Raw genomic sequence first — 21,381 nt, forward strand, 5'->3', positions numbered from 1 at the left:
TTATAAAATGACATTTCATACTCCAAATGTAAAACATGCAAAGATAAAATCATGTTTTCTGTAACATTAAAAAGTCTGTAATATCATTTAAAAATGAGGTCTTGTGCAAAGGTGCTGCAGTCAGCGTCTCGTATACTGAATGAAACGCAGTCATTATTCATGTCCCATCAGTTAGTGCTGTAGAGTTCTGGAGTGATGCGAGACGAGATCTGATAATACGACATTCAAACGGGAAAAAACACACATGACGAGACACTTTGAGAAGTGTCACGTCTTACAGACGTACACAGAATCCCTTCAGGAAATGATGTAAACTCAACCGTGGAAAGAGTTCATAGTGGTTCTTAAAGCAATAATTCACTCAAAAATCATTGTTCTCATCATCATTTACTCAGATTACCAAAACCTCCTGTGAAACACTAAAGAACAACATTGGGAACCAAACATTGGACCCCATTGACTTTCATTATAGGGACAAATAAACACATTTCTCAAAATGTCTGCTTTTGTGTTTCATCATAGAAGTAAGTCATTCAGGTTTTGAACCACACAAGGGTGAATAAATGATGACAGAATGATAATTTTTGGCTGAACGATGTGCTCATATCTTTAGAACTTTGTTTACTGTAGTAAAAGTGCAAATACTGCATGTGAATATAGTGTTGATTAAGCAGCTCTTATGAACTGGAATCTTTGTTTTGGCATTTTTAGTGGTCATTTTGGGAGTAAAAACAGAGGGTACTACACTAAAGTCAGTATTGAGAACAGACTCTAACCATCTGAATACATTCATCAGCAAAAAATGACAAAATGAGGGATGTCAATAAAACAATCACATGAGAAGCACCATTGAACATTCAACACGCTCGACAAATCCAACAGTCCAACAACAAAAACACTGATTAATTCAACGATGCAACGAAGGCCGTTTCCTCCCAAATACGATTGTCAGATCATCTGCGACTGAAATGTGAAGGACTGAAGAAAAGTGATATAAAACTAAAATCCCCAGTGTTGAAAATGATTCAGACTGAGGCACATGAACACTGACACTCAATGCCCCATGAAGCTTCACACTTGTAGTTTCAGATGAACGAGACAGAACGTATCGCTAACAGGAAGAGCCGAATCGGAGCGTGAATCCAAGACGGATGCGAGTGTCTGTTATGAAACACTGATAAAACACATTCCCACTGCAAAATATGGCTTGTCAAAAAATTACACATTCGCTTTCATTCACGTCACACTAAATATGCCGTTTAGTTCTATAATCACATGACCACAGCTTCACTAGTAATGCTGGTTAAACATGTCAGCTGTGGTGAAGATGAGCGAGTTTGTCCTGTATGATGGACAACAGAAACATATCTGCTGCTGTACGCATGTACACACGTATGTAAAGGTTCACGTTCACACCAAAAACACCAGCGGACATCTGTCACTTTAAATGCTTGAGCTCTTTAAAGCAGGATGGATTCTGATTGGCTGTCAGTGTTTTTATGATTCATAAGTTAGAATTAAATCAATCTTAATGTAATTCCAACAATGTTCTTCTGTGTCATTATCAGTTTCTCAGTTTAATTAATATTTAGTAATATTATTAATCAGATGAGAACTGAATTGATCTGAATATCAACACTATTGTCTTCTGTAGAGTTTGAATTTGCCTCATAATTGATGAAGTTTGTTATTTTCCTGCTTATTATGGTGAAGCTGCTTTGAAACAATATGTACTGTATAAAGCGTTATAGAAATAAAGCTGACTCGACTTGGTGTGAACGAGCCTTTAAGCTTGGTTTGTGTCATGTGACAGGAAGCATCAGTCACGATGAGGTTCTTCAAACATTTACACACATCATAGAAGATTAGTAAAGTGCCAGGAATTCTTCTAATGTGTGTTGAAGTGTTGTGTAAAATACCCTGCTCGTGGCGTCTTTGTCCAACGTTTGTGTGCTTTGAAAAGGCAGGTTCAGTATATAGTTTCAAATTCACTGTGTAACTACAAAATATCACAAAGACACAAAACAGCTTTTACATTGGGGGTAAAAAATCCATTTAAATTCACAGCAAAACGACCTCTTGACACGCATGTTCGGTATCCGTCCCATCATGCAACATTCTACACAGGATTTCACAGAAATTATAAAGTAGCAAAAACAACAGAAAGTGCTTGACGTTTGCCATCGTCACCGTACAGTTCATCATGACCTAAAAATATATTTGACTGATGGCAGCCAATATTCATATAAAATATTACTAGTGCTGTTTATATAGTGTAAAAAAACAGCAACCGAAAACACACACAATGATATAAATGAACTAGAGACAGTCGAGTTTCCATGGGAAACTCGTCACGGTGGCTTTTCTGCTAACGGACCTTCAGTACACACTTACACACGTCTGTAGGGGGCAGCAGACGTGACGTCACATGGGTTTGCTGTAGCCGAAGACGCCGACGGGGAAGTGCTTGACGTGAGTCGGCCACTGGGCGGCCAGCTGGAAGAACTTCACGTCGTTCCATTCGACTCCGTCGATCGAGACTGAAACACAGACAGATTCGCTGTTACTGACCTTCAACTGGCAGTGCATGTCGAATTCTGGAATTTGAATCAGTGTAGCAAACGAGTCGTTTGAATTTGAAGAGTTGGTTAAAATGGAATGGAATTCAAACTCATTTCCGTAATTGGAGGTTATGAATCATCATTCAGTGTGAATCACCCATAAACACATTCATACTAGGGCTTCTTGATTCAATGAATCTGGATCGATTCTGATATTTTCTCTCTCAAATCGATTCTGAGCTTAGTTTTAACAGCAGATGGTGCTCTAGGCTAGTTTTTAACCACACACTCAAATGCTCATGAAGAAGAGTACTGGACAGCGCTTGTGTGTTCGGCTGAGTCATGTAAGTGCTCAAATATACTTGCAAGTCAATACATCAGAAAATATCAAAATCGCTCCAGATTCTTTGTATCGAGAATTGAGAATCGATGTATTGTCCGAGCCCTAGTTCATACACACACATACGGGAACATTACATGATATTAAGTATCAATGTTTCAAATTAAATTACATGAACTCATTAACATTTATTTCCCAGAATCCTCTTCTTCAAAAAGGATCAAACAACATGAAGCAGCCATGTGACTTGAAGTTGCACTGTATGTATGTTATAATTATGTAATAATTTATGATTGACAGTTATTAGAAATATGACAGAGAGTTTGCTACTACCACAGTTTGCTATTGGAGAATACTATAATTAAGGTTTGCTGCGATAGTCAGTGTTACCGGTGTTCAGCTGCAACACGGTTACGTCACTTGCCCACTGCGGCACCGGCCCCTACCGTTGATTTTTAGTAATAAAAATCATTTAAATCAGATAGAAAACAGACACTGCAATTAAAAAATGAATGTGTCAGCTCAATCCAGTGTGAACCGAACAAGAGTCACAGCACAGATTAGCAGCAGGAGTCAGATTTCATTCATTACGAGAGTGAGGAGCTGACTGACAAGACAATGGTTGAAGATTTTTGGATATTTGCTGTTTTGGATTTAAACCCAGTGCTAATAGGGAACCTGCAAAGGATTAGTTGTGTTTTTCTAGTAGTTGTGTTTTTCATTGAAGGGAGGGGGTATCACACACAATTTCTGCCAATCTCATGTTAATCTTGAGTACATATAGAGTAACAATGCATCCTTCATATCTCCGAAAAGTCTTTCGTTTTATCATATTTATAAAAGATATGCGCTAAACCGAGTCTTTCTGAAAAAAGCCGAGCTCCTGGAGGCGTGCCTGCCGTCAATGTCGTGAGCAGAGCTAAAGAGTCATGAGCGTGCACGGCTTTTGCGTAGAGGTCGTCTGCAAGCTGCGACATCATTATAAATAAAACGGGAACAAAAACATTTGTGTTGTTTACATTTTATGCGCGCCGATCGCCAACAAAACACAGACATCTGATGCAGCTTTACTTGCCGCCCACGATCTGCAAATCCAGCGTCAAACTGGGACTTGTTTACTGAAATCCCGGGAACAAACAAACATACGTGCACAAATCCGTTGTTGCCCCAGAAAAACAAACTGTATCCACTGTTCCCTTAACGCTGGGTTCTTTGGGAAGCTGAAAAAGGTAATCTTTCTCTCACAACCAAAAACACACTCCTTTGTTTACAGGAGCTGAATCTCATTTCAGAGGCTGCAACCTTTCAGAGATCACATTTGAAGGATGAATACTTCATCAAGGATGACTTATGTAAGAAAAGTTACTGTAATGAAATTGTGAGGTGTAAAATACAGTAATTTCTTTCTTACTTTGCAATCTAATGGTTATTTTTCTTAAAGGACACTGCCTCGATGCCTTCAAAAGGTGCAGCCCCTGAATTGAGACACAGCCATTGTTGAAAAATCTCTCGGTTTCAGTATCCCGAACGAAACGTGTTGATGGGCGTGCTCTTGCTCTGTGTTATATGTGTGCACGCTCATCAGAGAGAAGTGGCTATACAAGGAATCCAGCTCTCTTTTGACGTCATACAGGCCATACTCGGAAAAAAAAACGGAAGTAGTGTGTTCGGCACAGAAATACTCCGTCATACGTCAACTCGTGTTTTGAATCTTTGGCCATGTTTAGCAACAGAATCCAACTCTTTAAAAGTGTAAATAAGTCAGAATGCATGAAATAGCATTACACCCCCCCCTTTTAACCCACCATTCAAGCAATTGCCGGCCCCAATTTGGCACTAATTTGAAAGCAAAAGTAAAATGTGCACGGCCGCACGGGCATTCATAACAGTGCATGTCTACTGGCGCGGACAGTTTTCAGTTCATTCCTATGGAAGCTCAACTTGCTCTGCACCATACCGTTATGAATGCCTGTGCACATTTTACTTTGGCTTTCAAGTTAACGATTTAAAAACGAGGTGCAAAGAATCAAGATTCTTCATTCAGATTCAGTCATGAATTGTTAAATTGTGAGTGATGGAAGACTGAAGTGAAGAGGCACCTCTGAGCATGGTGTGCTGATGTTTGGCCGTACAGATGAGGCGGCTGATGCCGTCGATCACCTGACTCTTAGAATCCACGTCCTTCTCCTTCAGCTTCTTACTGAGAAAAATTACTGCAAGACACGCAAGAAAACACACACTGATACTGATGGACTGACGTCATGAGAACCTTACAGAAACACCTTCCCATGTTCATGCACGAGTCTGAAATCTCGATGCGGTGAATCAGCACCTTTCTTGTTCTTCTCTTTGGTTACGACAGTCATGGCCATGCTGTGCGCTGGACTTGTGTCGCCCCCGCTGGGCAGGCGGCTGACCTGCAGCGAGCGGAAGTTGCTCTTCAGCGTGTTCTTCAAGCCCACGTCACGCTTCTCGCCCTCACGCTTCTTCTCTCCGCTCTGCCACGTCCAGTAGTCCACCTGAAGCCCCATCAGCTCTCCACCTGTGCATGGAGAACTGCACACAGACACATGCAGTGAGACTCATGAAAGTGGTCAAGGGCTCGTCTGACTGTTTATTGATTTAAGCACATTTAAACTCTGATCACTGCAATGTGACTGGATGTTTCACTTTGAGTGATTACTATTACAATGGTTTATTAAAACCATCATAAAGGCAGTATATATTATATAAAAAATATCTCATATACAGTATTTGCATTACAGTAAGAATTTTTGGGGGTCAAATGTAAAAACCATAACCGTCAGTCCCAGAAACAAGCTGAAAAATATCAGCAATTTTTACTGTATTTTCCAGAAAGTAAGTCGCACCTGACTATAAGCTGGGTCAAAATTGCATTGCTGAGAGAAAAAAAAAAACACAGATAAGTCACATTTTATTATTACAGTCAGAAATAATGTAAAATATACTGGTAAATAAAATGAAACATTTACAAACACGATAAATTAGTGATGCACCAAATAGTTTTTTTATTGAATTTTTAATTGAAGTTTACTTCCTAATCAATTAATAAAAACATTTATTTAATAATCAACACTAAAGGAAAAATTAAACTGCACAGTTTTTAAATAAACGTTTTAATAATATATTTAATTGCTGTTGAAATATTAACATTTAAACAGTGACTAATAAAACTTGTTTCTTTTCATGACAGATTTATTCAAACATGCATTAAATAATGAAAAAAGGTTGAGAAAAAATAAAAAGAATATGTAATATAGTGCAAATATTTATTAAAATGCTCCTCTCTAGAGTTATTTTTCTAGCTGACTAATGATGGACTAAATACATTTCCGACTTAATATTTTTGGTTGCATCACTAAACATGTATTTTAGTTCCCCTCCACAACAAATCCTTTAAATTTAATGGCATTCAGAACAGAACAGGAATGAAAAATATAAATATAAAATAAACAAATTATAGTGGCATTCATTATAAACAACATTCAATATAAACGGCAAGCCTAAACAAATTAATTTAAAACAAAACTGATGTGTGGAAAATGCACTATACAAATAAACTTACATTCCTCTCATTCAGCACCAATCCAGATGTGTGCATTTAGTGCATGTTTTGATTGCTTGATGTTGATACAAGTCGCTTTTTTATTTAATCTGCAGCACATTTCAAATAATAACAAAATGCGATTTATATTCCGGAAACTACAGTATGCTGTTTTTGGGGTGTAATGTGACCCAGATTCACTCAAACACACAACTGTTGGACATTTCATGTCATGTGATGATGTCATACCCCACTCCAGTGAAAACGGCACATGTCGAGGGCGAAGGGGGGGGAGTCCCATACATCTCCTTCCCGTAGGGTGTGCCCGACTGCGACGTGGGCGAGGACACAACGCCCGCATTCCCGCACACGGCATCATCAGAGTCCACTGAGAACACAAAGACGCCACATTGAACACACATGAACACACACTGTCCGCGGAATGCTGTGGTTTAAACTCTCCTGCACAGATGAACCGTGGGAGTGTTTGATGACGTGCATCTGACCTACATATGAGGCAGAGAGCAGCAGGAGTCGATGCCCGACTTTAAATGCCACACGCTGTGAAATCTATTTATATGACTGAGAGAAAGAGAGCGTAAAGCAGCCAATGCCGCGCTCACAGATGTGACCTCATTTCCTGAGGACCAGAAATTTATCACGTCATCAAAACTCATAAAGCTTTGAAACACAAAACCTGCCTCAGAAACAGAAACTTCATACAATATCCAAGTAGTGGCAAAAAACATAACGACTAAACTAGGGCTGAAACGATTCATCGAGTTACTCGATTAACTCGATTACAAGCCAAATGCAGCATTCTATTGAAAATGATTGTATGTAGGCTATTTCTGCCGTACCAAACTGCAATGAAGCAACTGGTCTGACTGGGGCGTCACTCTTCCTCACACACGGCATGTGTTTTTGTTCTCAGGTGGGTAATTTGCAGAAGGTGCAATCCTTTTTTTGTAATGTTGAATTAAGATGACAAAACTAAGGCCAAATGGCCTTTACTATTTAAGTTTGTATTCATAGTTTTACATGTTATACATGTTTTACATTAAGTTGACTTAACTGTATTGTTATATAATTGTTGGCACTGGCACTTATAAACACTAAATGGGTAAAAAATTGCAATAAAAAGGCTTAGTTTTGGAGCCAATGTTGGAGATGGAACCAATACCTCTGTTTTTTTTAGAAATAAAAGCCAAATGCTTGATCATTTTACAGCCACATCATTTTCACTATGCATTATTTGTTTTGGTTGTTTAAAAAAATTATCCGATTAATCGATCGATTAAGTGCTAGATTAATCGATTACAAAAAGAATCGATAGCTGCAGCCCTAGACTAAGCAAAAACAAAGACAGAAGAAAATTTCACATGGGGGTTAATCATCGAAAGATTACACAGATTAAAGGATTAGTTCACTTCAGAATTCAAATTTCCTGATAATTTACTCACCCCCATGTCATCCAAGATGTTCATATCTTTCTTTCTTCAGTCGAAAAGAAATTAAGTTTTTTTTTTGATGAAAACATTCCAGGATTTTTCTCCATATAGTGGACATCACTGGGGTTCAACGGGTTGAGCGTCCAAATGTCAGTTTCAGTGCAGCTTCAAAGAGCTCTACATGATCCCAGATGAGGACTAAGGGTCTTAACTTGCGAAAACTATTGGTCATTTTCTAAAAAAAAAAAAAAAAAAATGTATACATTTTTTAACCACAAATGCTCATTTTCTCTTCCAACTTCAAAATTGTCCGACATCATTGTTTTATTTTTTTTTTGTAAAGGCCGTTTGACTTGGTACTTACGTCTACATCACGCGTGACCTTTCCAACATGATTACGTAATGCGTGGTGCATCGCGTAGCTAGTGCAAGATGAGCATTTGTGGTTAGAAAGTATGTCATTTTTATTTTTTATTACTTAGAAAATGACCGATAATTTCACTAGATAAGATCCTTATTCCACATCTGGGATCATGTAGAGCTCTTTTAAGCTGGATTGAAACTGACATTCGGACCTTCAACCCATTGGTAACTGTTGAAGTCGACTATATGGAGAAAAATCCTGGAATGTTTTCTTCAAAAGCCTTCATTTCTTTTCGACTGAAGAAAGAAAGACATAAATATCTTGGATGACATGGGGTGAGTAAATTAACTTGCATGAATAAACTCTAATTTGTCTGCTTCACTCATTACAATCCAGATTAAATCTATGTGTGAGAAACTCATTACAAGGATAAATATCATTAATAATATTAAACTGAACCTGCTGAGCTCATTCTTTACATGGCAGACGTCAGTTGTGTTGAATGAGTAGTGATCTGAACTCACCTGATGTGGACAGACTGTGTTCCACGATCCCCACCTTCACCACCTGACAGAGCACAACAACCATTAATCGCTGATTCACACTCATATATCATCATGTGACAAGTGGATCTGGAGTCTTACCCCGATAAATGGCACAAATTTTTGGCACGAGTCTTCATCCGGACTGCAGAGAGAGAGAGTAGGTTAGAGAAAAACACAGAGACACTGGAGCAGCTGCAGAGAACCAACGCGTCTGACCAGTGAAATGAAGGTTTACAGAGCATCACGATGAGATGAGCACAGCAGAAACACCTGATCAAACACGCGAGCAGACCAGAGAAACCGAGAGTCCGTGGCTGAATCACAGGATGAACATCATGAGCACAAGCTAATAAAGTGTGGTTGCATTTGTGTTCTGACAATAAGAACACAAGATATAAGACCATGAGAACGGCAGGATTCGCAAAGATCTGCAGATCTTCAGGCATTGATGAGACTCGGAGCGATGACAAAGAAGGTCATGTGACTGGAGATGGACAGCAAATCAAATGTAGAGATGGAACAATAGAAGTCAGAGGTCAGATACCTGATGTAAAAATCAAAATACAAACTCCTCTTCCTTGGAATGCAAACGAGAGATGAGAAGAAATGAGGGCAGAAGTGTTAATAATAATAATAATAATGAGTCTGTCAGAGGATGTGCATACTAAAGCAGAAAGATCAGATTAAAATATATTAAACAAAACAATGTCGCATCACTGAACAGTGTGTGTTTCCGTTTACATCCTTCATTCAAGGTTTATCATTTCCTGTTTCAGCAGAGGTCTGATGCACACCTGATGTGGAGCACTCACAAATATCCATGTTGTTATCCATCACATTGATTAGTTTTGTTTTTAACTCTTGTTCTTAATAATCATGTTATTTGTTGAATAGACTGAATGAAGCAAGAGTTAACTACATGCAATTGTTCCAAGCAGGTGGATGATTGCTGAAGGCAGCGTCACTAGAGGGAGTCAGTGCTAGTGAGGAGATCATGTTCTTGTTAAGTGTGGCTGAACTCAAATATGCTATCCAGGGGGTTGTGCAGTTTTAAGACTATTTTTTATTAATAACATCTGTTTAAAAAAGTTACATGACGTCTAGCCAAGTATGAGACCCATAGTCGGAATTTGTGCTCTTCACCCATTCAAATGCACACACACTGCAGTGAGTATTAAACACACACACACTTAGAGCAGTGGGCAGCTGTTTTGCTGCGGCACCCGGGGAGTGACTGGGGGTTAGGTGCCTTGCTCAAGGGCAGCTCAGTTGTGGGTAATGAGAGTGGAAGAGAATGCTGTTCATTCACACCCCATCTACATTTCCTGCCGGTGCTGAGATTCAAATCTTAAGGTTCCAAGTCAGACTCTCTAACCATTAGGCCACAACTGTTTTTATTTGCAAAATCTACTTTTAACACTGTGAAGCCTGGCATATGAAATACTATTTTTTTTATTTTATATAATATTTTATTTTATTAAAAATCTATATCTAAATCAAATGTGTTTTATGTTCTGTATCATATTTGATACATCAGGCTTTTATGGCTCATATTGTCTGATATAGTGAGAATATGCAGGAAAAACAGCTTAATTTTATTCAGGGGCTCAAACTGAGCAAAAATATGCAATTTAGTACAGATGCTGATCTTTATAATGGTATAGCAGATACTTATATGTGACCCTGGACCACAAAACCAGTCATAAGTTGCACGGGTATATTTGTAGCAATAGCCAACAATACATTGTATGGGTCAAAATTATCGATTTTTCTTTTATGCCAAAAATCATTGGGATATTAAGTACAGATCATGTTCCATGAAGATATTTTATAAATATATTACCGTAAATATATTTAAAAATATATTTTTGTGAGTGCATATGCATTGCTAAGGACTTCATTTGAACTTTAAAGGTGATTTTCTCACCCTCAGATATGCCAATAATATGTATTATGAAGATGATATTTAAATGCTTAGTTTTATGATCAAAGCTTTGTAGTTTTAAAACATTAATAATGTTAATAACAATACAATGAACAAATAAACCTTCCTCAAAAGCCTGATGATCATATTTGATACTCATTATTCTAAAAATGATGTCTGGATAATCAGGTAAACCGAAGTTACTTCAGTCCAGTTGAAATATTACTAACAATATCAAAGTTATTATTGCATTTGTTTGATAAAAATCAGTGCAGCAGCAGAAAGACACGTGAAGCACGAGCTGAAGGAGGACATTTGTACAATTATACTAAAAGACTTTTACTCTATAAACTATCAATCAGACAACAGAAGGACTGTAGAAGATTGTGTGCAACAGGTTTATCAGCAACCTTTTAGAAATTTTTAGAAATTCACGTTTAAAATATGATACAGTAGTATTGATAAAGAACTCTGCGACTCCAACTAGTGTTTCTGGTTCGGAACTTTATGACCATTTGGGACGAGCGAAACTCTCTGAATCGCAAGACAAAACAACGGTCAGGACGAGCGCAGGTCATTACAGAGAAGAATTAGTGACTTTAGAAGCCTCTGATTTAAACTGATTTGAATATAATGCAGATATCACACTATTTCCTCAAGAACCAACTGAACACACACACACACGCACACGTACCTCTTCTGTCTGTAGGTGAGCATGGCCTCAGAGATGGGAAACTGATGAGACACATTCGCTCCAGCCAGATACTGAATGATCCGTCCAGCTACATCAACAGAGTCTGTGGAGACAGATAGAAGGTTAAAATTCTGCAACAGCACATCTCCATATCGAGGTCAAACTTGTGTAAGTGAGCGTGAGACGATCCTGTGGCAGTGAGGTCTGATGGGATATGAGTCTAATGTGAGACAGATGCAGGTGAAACAGACACTCACACACATCTGTCAGTCCCTGAATATCTCCCCTCCCAACTGAAGTCTTGTTAACAAACACATCTGAACAGCTCATTTAATGTTCATTAGTGTCACACACATCACCTGCGCTCGGAGGCTCTGACCGGCAGAACAGCTCCCTCCACGACGGCTCCATGAACATACTGCTGAATTTACTGTCGAACGATGACACGTATTTGGCAAGAGGATGTGAACCTGTGAAACAGACGCAGGTAGTGTGTAAAAACAATAAACCAGTATTATTAACCCTGAAAACAACTGACATGAAGATCTGCGTCTGGACTCACCGATTGGGATGATGAGGAAGCGGATGTAGCTCAGCCAATCAGGCGTCTTATTGGCCAGTTGCTCTACAAAGAAGCGCAGCACGGTGCTGAGGTAGCTCTGATCGCCCGCCACACCCACCTTGACAGTGGGTGGAGTCTGAGCGTTACAGTTACAGCTGAAGGGGGAGTCACATGACATGGTCAAGCACTGATCCTGATTCCGTCAGACCGACTCAAACATAATGAGAGACGAGAGGAACACTGCCTCTCATATATATGAGAAATACAAATCAAATGTAATGATAACTATAATGATAAATATAATAACCATAAATAACTATAACAAAAAGTAGAATTATAACTATAACAATAAATATCATTGTAACTATAAAACGATAACTGTAGTAACTGTAACTATATTGATAACTATAAATATATTAACTATAACATTAGCTAAATTAGCGTCTACACCAGCAGAAAACGTTCTATTTATAATAAGCGTGCTATCTTCTGTTTTAAGTGCTCGAGCTCTTTTAAGCAGGATGGATTCTGATTGGCTGATTAGAGTGTGTGTTAGAGTGTTTGGGTTCAGTGAGTGTTATGAGGATCATATCACGCTAACAGCTGTACACGCTCAAGAGACAAATGATAATAAACCATTATGATGATCAGAGACACATGCTTACAGAAAAACACTGTATTTATAGAGCTGTGATACTGTGTTTGTTTGTGTGTGTGTGTGCGTGTTTTTGTGACATATCAGGACACAAATTTGTATAATGACATGGGTATGAGAGGGTGACTTATGAGGACATTACTCCATGTCCCCATTTTTCAAAAGGCTTATAAATCATACAGAATGAGTTTTTTTGATAAAGTAAAAATGTGCACAGTTTCCTGTGATGGGTAGGTTTAGGGGTAGGGGTAGACTAGGGGGAGAGAAAATACAGTTTGTACAGTATAAAAACCATTACACCTATGGAATGTCCCCACAATTCACAAAAACAAATGTGTGTGTGTGCAGTAAGCATGTGAGTGTGTGTGTTCGGTCACTCACAATCTCTGGATGCGTGTGACGATGGTGTTAAATGCAGCCTGGACATCAGCGGAGGAGCAGGTCGACACGATGGGCTGAGCGTGTTTCTGCAGCACTTCCGCCACATACTGAACAACAACACACAATTCAGTACAAATCTGTCTAAGACTATGCCTGTATACGCCTGTATTCATCATAATTCTGTTACAAAACTGTTCATTTATGTCCAAACTGCAGTGATGATGAGACACTATAAAGTCAATGTGAGGCTGATTTACACACATTTAAGGGGACCTATATAATGCCCCTTTTGACAAGATGTAATATAAGTCTCTTGTGTCCCCAGAATGTGTCTGTGAAGTTTCAGCTCAAAATACCCCACAGATCATTTATTATAGCTTGTCAAATTTGCACCATTTGGGTGTGAGCAAAACACACCATTTTTGTGTGTGTCCCTTTAAATGCAAATGAGATGACAAATGATTCAACTCATCCACTAGCATGTGCCGTCATGTTAATCTTTTCTGCAAATCCAGTATTGAATTGACCTTCGTTTGTGAAGCAGTCCGGCATAAAATGACGGCATGACAACAAAACTCTACAACAACAACTCTTCCTCTTCTCTAAAGCAGCCCAACATGGCCTCAGTCCCTTTGCAGCGTGTTCTCGGGGGCGGGGTTTATGTAAATGTTGGGGTTTGTGTTGTCACCATCCCGGGAAGAAGCTCATTGTAGTCCCTACCAGCCGTTTGTTGTAGTCTTTAAACAGTGAATTCTATAAAATAAAATATCTCCCTTTGCATTGAACTTTGAGCGTCGTAACTTTGCTGATGTTGTTTATGCTCAAACAGCAACATTACACACTAACTAAAGTTAAAAAAGTGAAATCATAATCAAGGACCCCTTTAAAATAAATGACCATAAACACACCTGTGTACTGATTTATGGACATGAATGAGGAGGAATCAAATAATTTAATTACTATGCAGAACTACTACATTTCTACATTTGGCAGATGCTCTTATCCAAAGTGGCATCAACTGCATTCAGAGTTACATCATGAAGTTCATGCATTCCCTGGGAATCGAACACATGAGTCTGGCGTTGCAAGCGCTGAGAATCTCTAAAATGTCGTTGAACACACACCTGCCCCTGCCAGTCCACTGTATTGATGAGGATGATGTTCTCCGGGAGTCTCTCGTCTGAGATCAGGATCTGATTGAGCTGGTCATACACAGATTTCCTGGGCACCTGAATGACAGAAACACACACATGATTCATAGTTCCTAATAGGGCTGCACGATTAGGAGAAAAAATCTAATTGTGATTTTTCTGGTTAAAATTGCGATTTAAAATGCGATTTTATTAAACATATGGGAAAAAAAAAACAAAAAAACAATACCAGGCTTGTTTTGCTTGTTTGTAGGGCTGCACAATTTGGCCCGAAATTTTGTGCTTATATATTATTTTGACTAATTATTTTTATTATCATTTTAATTATTATCATTATTGCTAATTAAAAATATTACACCAAATAAGAAATATTACTGTTGTAATAACTTACATTATTAAAGTATTTATATTTAATTATAAATATAACTATAATAATTAGAAAATAATATTTAAAACTTGTATGACAAAATGTGGGGTTACCTGTTAACATGCAAGCAGTATGTCTATAAATCATTAGAAATGTCTAAGGATTTATTATCAAATATTATATTATTATGATAAAAATCTGTCTCAATAATTTCTTTATTTTTGTCAGGAGGTATGCAAAATAAAAAATGGAGTCCATGTATTTAATATGAACTATGTGCCTCTTATGCATCCACCGTGGGGAAAAAAACCTGTACACTTATGTACGCTGGAGAAAACATATTAATTATATGTTTCCCTCAGAGAGGAATTATTTTTCCTGTTTTTACCCTGAATAGGATTGAGTGAGCTTTATTTTGGCACTAAACATGTCTGTTTCATACTGGACGCCGGAGGGCGCCCTTGAGCAGATACTCTAAATACTCCAAATATACGCAATATAACAAACACTGTTCCAGGAAATCCCCAGTGGGCATCATGCTATTGCTGTGACTGAATAAAAAGAAGGTAGAAACGCTTTGATTGATTAAACATGAATAAAATAAACAGACGATTACAACAATACGTGGTTTATATGTTGTTTTCTTCAAGCCTTCTCGGGTATTTCCGAAATAATAAAGTATATTTATAATCCAATGCTAATTAAAATGCTATTTCAAACACTCAACTGACATTATGAAGTGAGTCTGGAGTAAAAGAACATTAAACGTTGTCTTTTGTTAGAAAAGAAGTTCATAAAGGCTTCTCATGTTTGTAAAGTTTGTATATTTGACATGTGTTGCTTTTTCTAATGCTCTCAGATGGAGCGTCATTTACTACTGATCACAGAGCAGCTCTTCACTAACACGTTGTGGACATATTTATGTAATCAAAAAAAATCGCAGCATAATCGCGATTTCGATTTATTTACGATTAATCGTGCAGCCCTAGTTCCTAATTCTGATTTATCCCTGAGTTCCAGCTGAGCTGCTTTAGGTCTGTGGAATGACAGACGAGAGTTGAGCTGGATGAACCTTGTGTGATCCTCAGAGACGTACCTGTGCGGCGAAGCGGCTGTCGGGTGAATACTCGCTGTCCACGCTAGCCGTGCGGTCGCTCTGTGCTCTTGAGTTCTGTCTGTCCTTCATGGACGTGCTGCGCGCCCGCCGCGGGACCCTGTTCTCCGCTTTACTGGAGGTCATAAACACGGACAGATCTTCAGCGCTGCAGGAGTCAATCACTCAAACCGGTCATTACACTCTGTACTCTGATGAAAAACACTACGCAGAACTTCAGGATCAGACAAGTGTGAAACGAGCGCATAAACGTGAGCCGTACCTGGGACTCATTTGATTCTGGGACTCAGTCTTGCAGAGTTTTCCACCGGAGCTATTCAATCGATCGCTGCTGGGCTCCGACACATCTGCCATTACTATCCCATGATGCTCTGCATCAACTTCCTGCAGAAACACAGTGGGAGATTATTATTATCAATGTTGGAAACAGTTTTGCAGCTTCATATTTTTGTGGAAACACATTATATATATATATATATATATATATATATATATATATATATATATATATATATATATATATATATATATATATATATATATATATATATATATATATAAAGTGTGTGTGCATTTAAATGCTGATAGATAATTCATGCATGCATAGAAGTTCATAGAAGATAATTTATGTCATTCCTGAAGTTCAGGTTTGAATGAAACATTGAGCTGTGCCTGTGTCGGAAGCAAAGGTCACAGGTCACAGCAGGCGGGTGGCTCATTTCCTTTGGACCTGAATAATGTAGGAAACTCACAGGGTGGGAAAGGGCAGGAGAGACGACATGCAGGGTGGAGCTCAATTAGAGACAGAAAGAGAGAGAGAGAGAGACTCTACACCACAGCACATCAGATCAGATCCTCAGCCAAAGAAACCGGTCAGAAGCAGCACACAACAGAGAAAATACTGGCAGAACCTTAAGAACTTCTTTCAAACACGTACAACTTGATGTTGCTCAACTGCAACCACATAGAGATGAGAAACACATGACTGTTACAGATCTAAAACACATGTTACAAACTGAGAAGATTCATGTTTTGGAAATTTTTAAATCAACTTTTAATTTAAGAATACATTCCGACCCATTAATGGCTTTGTTTGTCAGACGATGTTGAAATAACTAAAGACTTTTTCAAAGGAGAATACGATAAGTTTAAGTCACCCAAGACACCTCAATCACAGCTTAGTTGCATAATGATGTTCTTAAAGTGCATACTGCAGGTTAAACATTTTTTTTTTCTAGATGAATATATACACATAACTGTACATACAATTGTCTATATTATATATATATATTTTTGCTTTTTTTGCACTTTGTCTATCTTGTAAATTTGTATATTATTTTTTATTCTTTCTATTATGTGTCTTCTCTTGTCGCTGTCACTCTGTTGCACTGTGGAGCTTCTGTCACTAAAACAAATTCCTAGTATGTGTAAACAACATACCTGGCAATAAAGCTCTTTCTGATTCTGATATATAACCTTGTACAAAAATACCATATAAAAAGGTACTGCAGGGTTTAAAAATGTTTTGCAGGACATAAGGGCATGTATTTAGTAGATAAAGTGACGGTCTCTGTAAAAAACGCTTTTTTTTCAGCGTCGCGTCATTTTACGTCACTCAAGGGAGTCGATCGCCGAGCTCTGTGTTGACTCAGTGCAGAGTAGGCTGGTATTCAGTGACAGCGGTCGTGAATTAGTGTGTTTTCTGTAGTTTTTGTATTCTATTTATCATCGTCATGGTAAATTATTGTGTTTGTGGAGGTTGCACAAACTTCAGCCTGTCAGGACATTGAGTCCAGAGGTTTAATAACAAGAAAAAAGACGCTGCTGATCTTCCGTGCCGGGGTTTTTTGTGCAGGTGAAGAGACGGGACTTCACTTCTGCATCTGCGTCGAAAAACACGTTCATTATAGACTGGAGGATTATCATCCTGGTGATATGATGGGAGTTCAACATTGTAATACTTCTGTAAATGATTATATTAAATTAATAAACTTACACACGCAATGCTTCTTCACCGTTTTTACTTGAATCAGTTTCACCACTGATGAATACAAATTATGTACACATGCATACAGTCTCACACTTACACAAAACAGTTTTGAATTATGTGCTGGTAATGTAAATACTCCAATTTCATTCATGCCATGTATGTAAACTTATATATACATTCAAGTTCACACAACTACATAATCATGGCGTCATATACATCCTCACACTATCAGTGAATGGGCACGGAATAAACTCATAACACAGAATTAATGAATAAAGGATAACATTACTTGAAACACATACACTACTACGTTCGGCCGCCGGCGGGAGACATGATCACGGATCCGTCAGAGATGCAGCTTGATGAACACGTGAATTGTGCACCGTAAATCTTTATTATTATTATTATTTTATTATTTCATTTGCTAACTACCAAATCAGTCGTGATGAGAAACTGCTATATCACGTAACTTTAGTGTGGACGGATATTAACGCGTGTGACATACGCCTGATCAAGGTTTATTAGATTCTGTTATTAGTAATCAATGACGTTAGTCCTAGATGACCAATAGCTTTGCTATTGCCTGATTCATGATAATAATCTGTACAATATTGTGATCTGAGCACATATCATTAGCTAAGCTAACATCGGTCGCTGCCCTGTTCTCCACTGCTTCTCCTCACACAACAGCTCAATTTGTCTATTTTGACCGTTATTCTAATCCTGGCCTGTCCCTGCTCTCTTAAACACATAGCAGGCTAATTGTATGGCTGTGGTTTGTGATACGAGTATGAATAAATATTTACAATTTCCTCAGCGTCCGAACTGTCATTGCGATCCATTGTTTTCCTATTGGTTATATTGATCGCGCTCCCTTGAGTTACGTCACTTCCGATTTGGCATTTTTCAGATGTGGAAGTAAAATTCTCTCCCAAAATACGACTCCAGAAGACTATGTAGCGTATTTATACGTGTTTTTTCAAGAAAATCTATTTAATACATTATTTTTCTATACATTGAATCACTGAAGCTCTAACCTGCAATATGCCCTTTAAAAACAGAATTAAAAATGAAACGTGCTAGATATGATTCTGTTCTCAGAACTGGGGCTGTTCCGTTGGGATGGAATGGGAATCAATGAAGGTGTGTGACGCTGAACTCTCACCCCAGCACTGGTGTCCATCCCGCTGTCCTCCTGCTGCCGCGAGCCGGCTGTCTTACACCTCTCCACCGACAGGAAGTCACAGCCCTGCACAGGAAGACATGAGCACTGATTTATGTGTGGGTTCATCCTGACGGGGGCGCTGTGCTCAGATCTGTGATGTCAGTGCAGGGATAACAGGGTTCGTACAGATACTGTAAAATCAAATTCCAGGACTTTCAAGGACTTTTCAAGCACTACGTTTTTGGTTTTCAAGGAATTCAATCAGAGATCTCACTTATCTTCATTATCTTTCCAATTCTAAAAAAGGTAATCAGATAAATAAAAATATACTAATAAAACAAAATGGTACAAATAAAGTGCAGCTCGTGCAAAGCATGTGTGTGAGCGTGTGTGTGTACATGTGTGAGAGAGAGTGAGTGTGTGTGTGTAAATGCTGCACAAACTCTCTTCTGCGACAGACGGCGGGTCGAGTGTGTTTTCAATCTCCAGCGGAATGTGCAGACGTTTCTAAATGTGCCGTTTGTGCCTCGTCTCCCTCTCAGATGCTTGTGATTCCAGTAATGGATCAGGAACACACACAGATCTGATGTCAGGCCCTAAAAATACCCAAAAACTCCCAAACATCCCGATGCCCCATGCCCCGTTTGGTGTGTGTGTGTAATCTAGCACACACTAGGATTAATATTCAATCCACATTCATAAACATGACGTGATGATATCAGCCTGTTTATATACCGGAGCCGCTGGTGTGAGCAGTCTGCTAAATTAAGAGTGTTTCTCAGGTTGTGAAATAAACCTACCACTGAGTATTCGTTCTGTTTTTAAATGAGCCCTTAAGACTCATGTATGTGTGTGTGTGAATCTCACCGTGTTGAACGTTGCGTCTCGGTGTTGATTGTGACTGTGAATGCTGCCGATCTCTGTTTGAGAACTGGAGTGAGACATTCCCTCAAAAAAGGGCCTGAAACACACACACATACACACACACACTCATTCAGCTCCGGCGCGACTGATTCATACAGCAACCGCTGACATTTCACCACACCACCACATTTTTTGAACAACACAAACAGCTCATGAGAAGCTGAAGATCATCAGACGGCTCATACTTGAGTTTGGGTTTCGGGGTGCTCAGGATGCTCTCGTTGTCCTCCAGCTCTGGGCCGCTGTCACTCTGATAAACCTCCAGACTGTCATACAGCAGGTCCAGATCCTCCTCCACTTCCTGCGTCTGATCCACCGGGTCTGAGTCCAGAACCTGTGCACATCAGCAACACATCAAACAGAGAGAAAACAACAAAACAATAGCTATGCTTACATGCAACTACATAATCTAGTTATGATCTGACTGATGGCTCAACTGGATTGAAAACCCTACATGTAAACACCTTAATCAATCAATGCGTGTATGTTTCCGTCTTATGAACATGCATATGTTTTTTCACATCTTACGAACTGGTCTGTGCAAGTGACAAGACCAAAATAAATATCCATATTAATAGCTCTTTTGACTTTTTTTTTAGCTTTCTTTTTAGATGTGTCAATAGAAAAATTACAATTATACATATATTGCTGTATTGTACATGTAATGTAGCCTGACTTCGTCATACTCATATTCTAGGCAGAATGTGAGTCTGATACTGCTCCATTGCACTTGAATTATGGGGCGTGTCTTAACCGAACCAGTAAAAAAAAAAAAACTCTGCACTCAATTGGATAGACATACAACCAATCAGAGCAACGCAGTAAGTGACGTATGTTGAACTTGTACTTAAACTTTTGCTGAATCCCGTTGGAAGGACGGCAAACACATCTTTCCCATCGACAAATGCCTTGATTGCGGTTCTTTGTTCGTCTTTTAAAAGTAATGCGCTGTCGATATCTTTTATTACAGACGTGATAGCAGAATCTAAACATCTTACTTCTCCAGCTGCAGTCATCGTTGGTGAAAACCAATTCAACCCAAGCGCTCTTTGATGACGTGGGTGGTTATGTAACCACAGATAGTCTGTCCATCATTGATTAAAGCCCGCCCTGAAAATTTGATTGGCTCGGCCTTCTGGGAGCCGAGCATAATTACTCCACAATGGATCGAGTCCAGATTGAACTTCCTGTCCAAAAAATGTTGTGGGCGGGGTTCGGGCTGGCACCCAGGCTACATGTAATGCACATGTAAATGTGAATCAGATTTAGGGTTCATATAACCAGAGCTTTTAGAATCTGAAATCAGATTAATTCAGATTGACTTAAATGAGACTGAGGGGGTTTTCACACTGCTAGTTTATTTCTAAACTATGGAAGCTTATTTCCGCCATTGAATAAAAAAATAAAAAAGGTAATTGATATAAAGTCAGAATTGCGAGATAAAAAAGTCAGAATTGTGTGATATAAAGTCAGAATTGCGAGATATAAAGTCAGAATTGTGTGATATAAAGTCAGAATTGTGTGATATAAAGTCAGAATTGTGAGATATAAAGTCAGAATTGTGTGATATAAAGTCAGAATTGTGAGATATAAAGTTAGAATTGCGAGATATAAAGTCAGAATTGCGA

General features: G+C 38.6%; 1 protein-coding gene across 4 annotated transcripts in view; it reads right to left on the reverse strand.

Annotated features, from left to right (window-relative positions):
• Positions 1-1,978: 1,978 nt before the first annotated feature.
• The window catches only part of zmp:0000000755 (phosphofurin acidic cluster sorting protein 2), a 51,113-nt gene continuing 31,710 nt past the window's right edge, over positions 1,979-21,381 (reverse strand). Inside the window, exons 9-26 of one of the 4 annotated variants that reach the window (XM_067385710.1) lie at positions 19,939-20,087; positions 19,697-19,790; positions 18,830-18,913; positions 15,937-16,058; positions 15,657-15,822; positions 14,167-14,271; positions 13,043-13,149; positions 12,007-12,161; positions 11,804-11,914; positions 11,445-11,547; positions 8,926-8,968; positions 8,806-8,848; positions 6,716-6,854; positions 5,772-5,801; positions 5,234-5,457; positions 5,001-5,114; positions 2,395-2,540; positions 1,979-2,119 (exon numbers count right to left, since the gene is read on the reverse strand). In XM_067385710.1, the coding sequence (XP_067241811.1) occupies positions 2,425-2,540; positions 5,001-5,114; positions 5,234-5,457; positions 5,772-5,801; positions 6,716-6,854; positions 8,806-8,848; positions 8,926-8,968; positions 11,445-11,547; positions 11,804-11,914; positions 12,007-12,161; positions 13,043-13,149; positions 14,167-14,271; positions 15,657-15,822; positions 15,937-16,058; positions 18,830-18,913; positions 19,697-19,790; positions 19,939-20,087 (1,905 nt within the window). In that variant the 3' untranslated portion in view covers positions 1,979-2,119; positions 2,395-2,424. Of the gene's footprint in view, positions 2,120-2,394; positions 2,541-5,000; positions 5,115-5,233; positions 5,458-5,771; positions 5,802-6,715; positions 6,855-8,805; positions 8,849-8,925; positions 8,969-11,444; positions 11,548-11,803; positions 11,915-12,006; positions 12,162-13,042; positions 13,150-14,166; positions 14,272-15,656; positions 15,823-15,936; positions 16,059-18,829; positions 18,914-19,696; positions 19,791-19,938; positions 20,088-21,381 lie in introns of those variants that run through there. The other 3 variants (XM_067385712.1, XM_067385711.1, XM_067385713.1) reach the window with 3 other exon arrangements.

The sequence above is a fragment of the Chanodichthys erythropterus genome, chromosome 5 (genome assembly GCF_024489055.1).
Source record: "Chanodichthys erythropterus isolate Z2021 chromosome 5, ASM2448905v1, whole genome shotgun sequence".
Taxonomy (NCBI): domain Eukaryota; kingdom Metazoa; phylum Chordata; class Actinopteri; order Cypriniformes; family Xenocyprididae; genus Chanodichthys; species Chanodichthys erythropterus.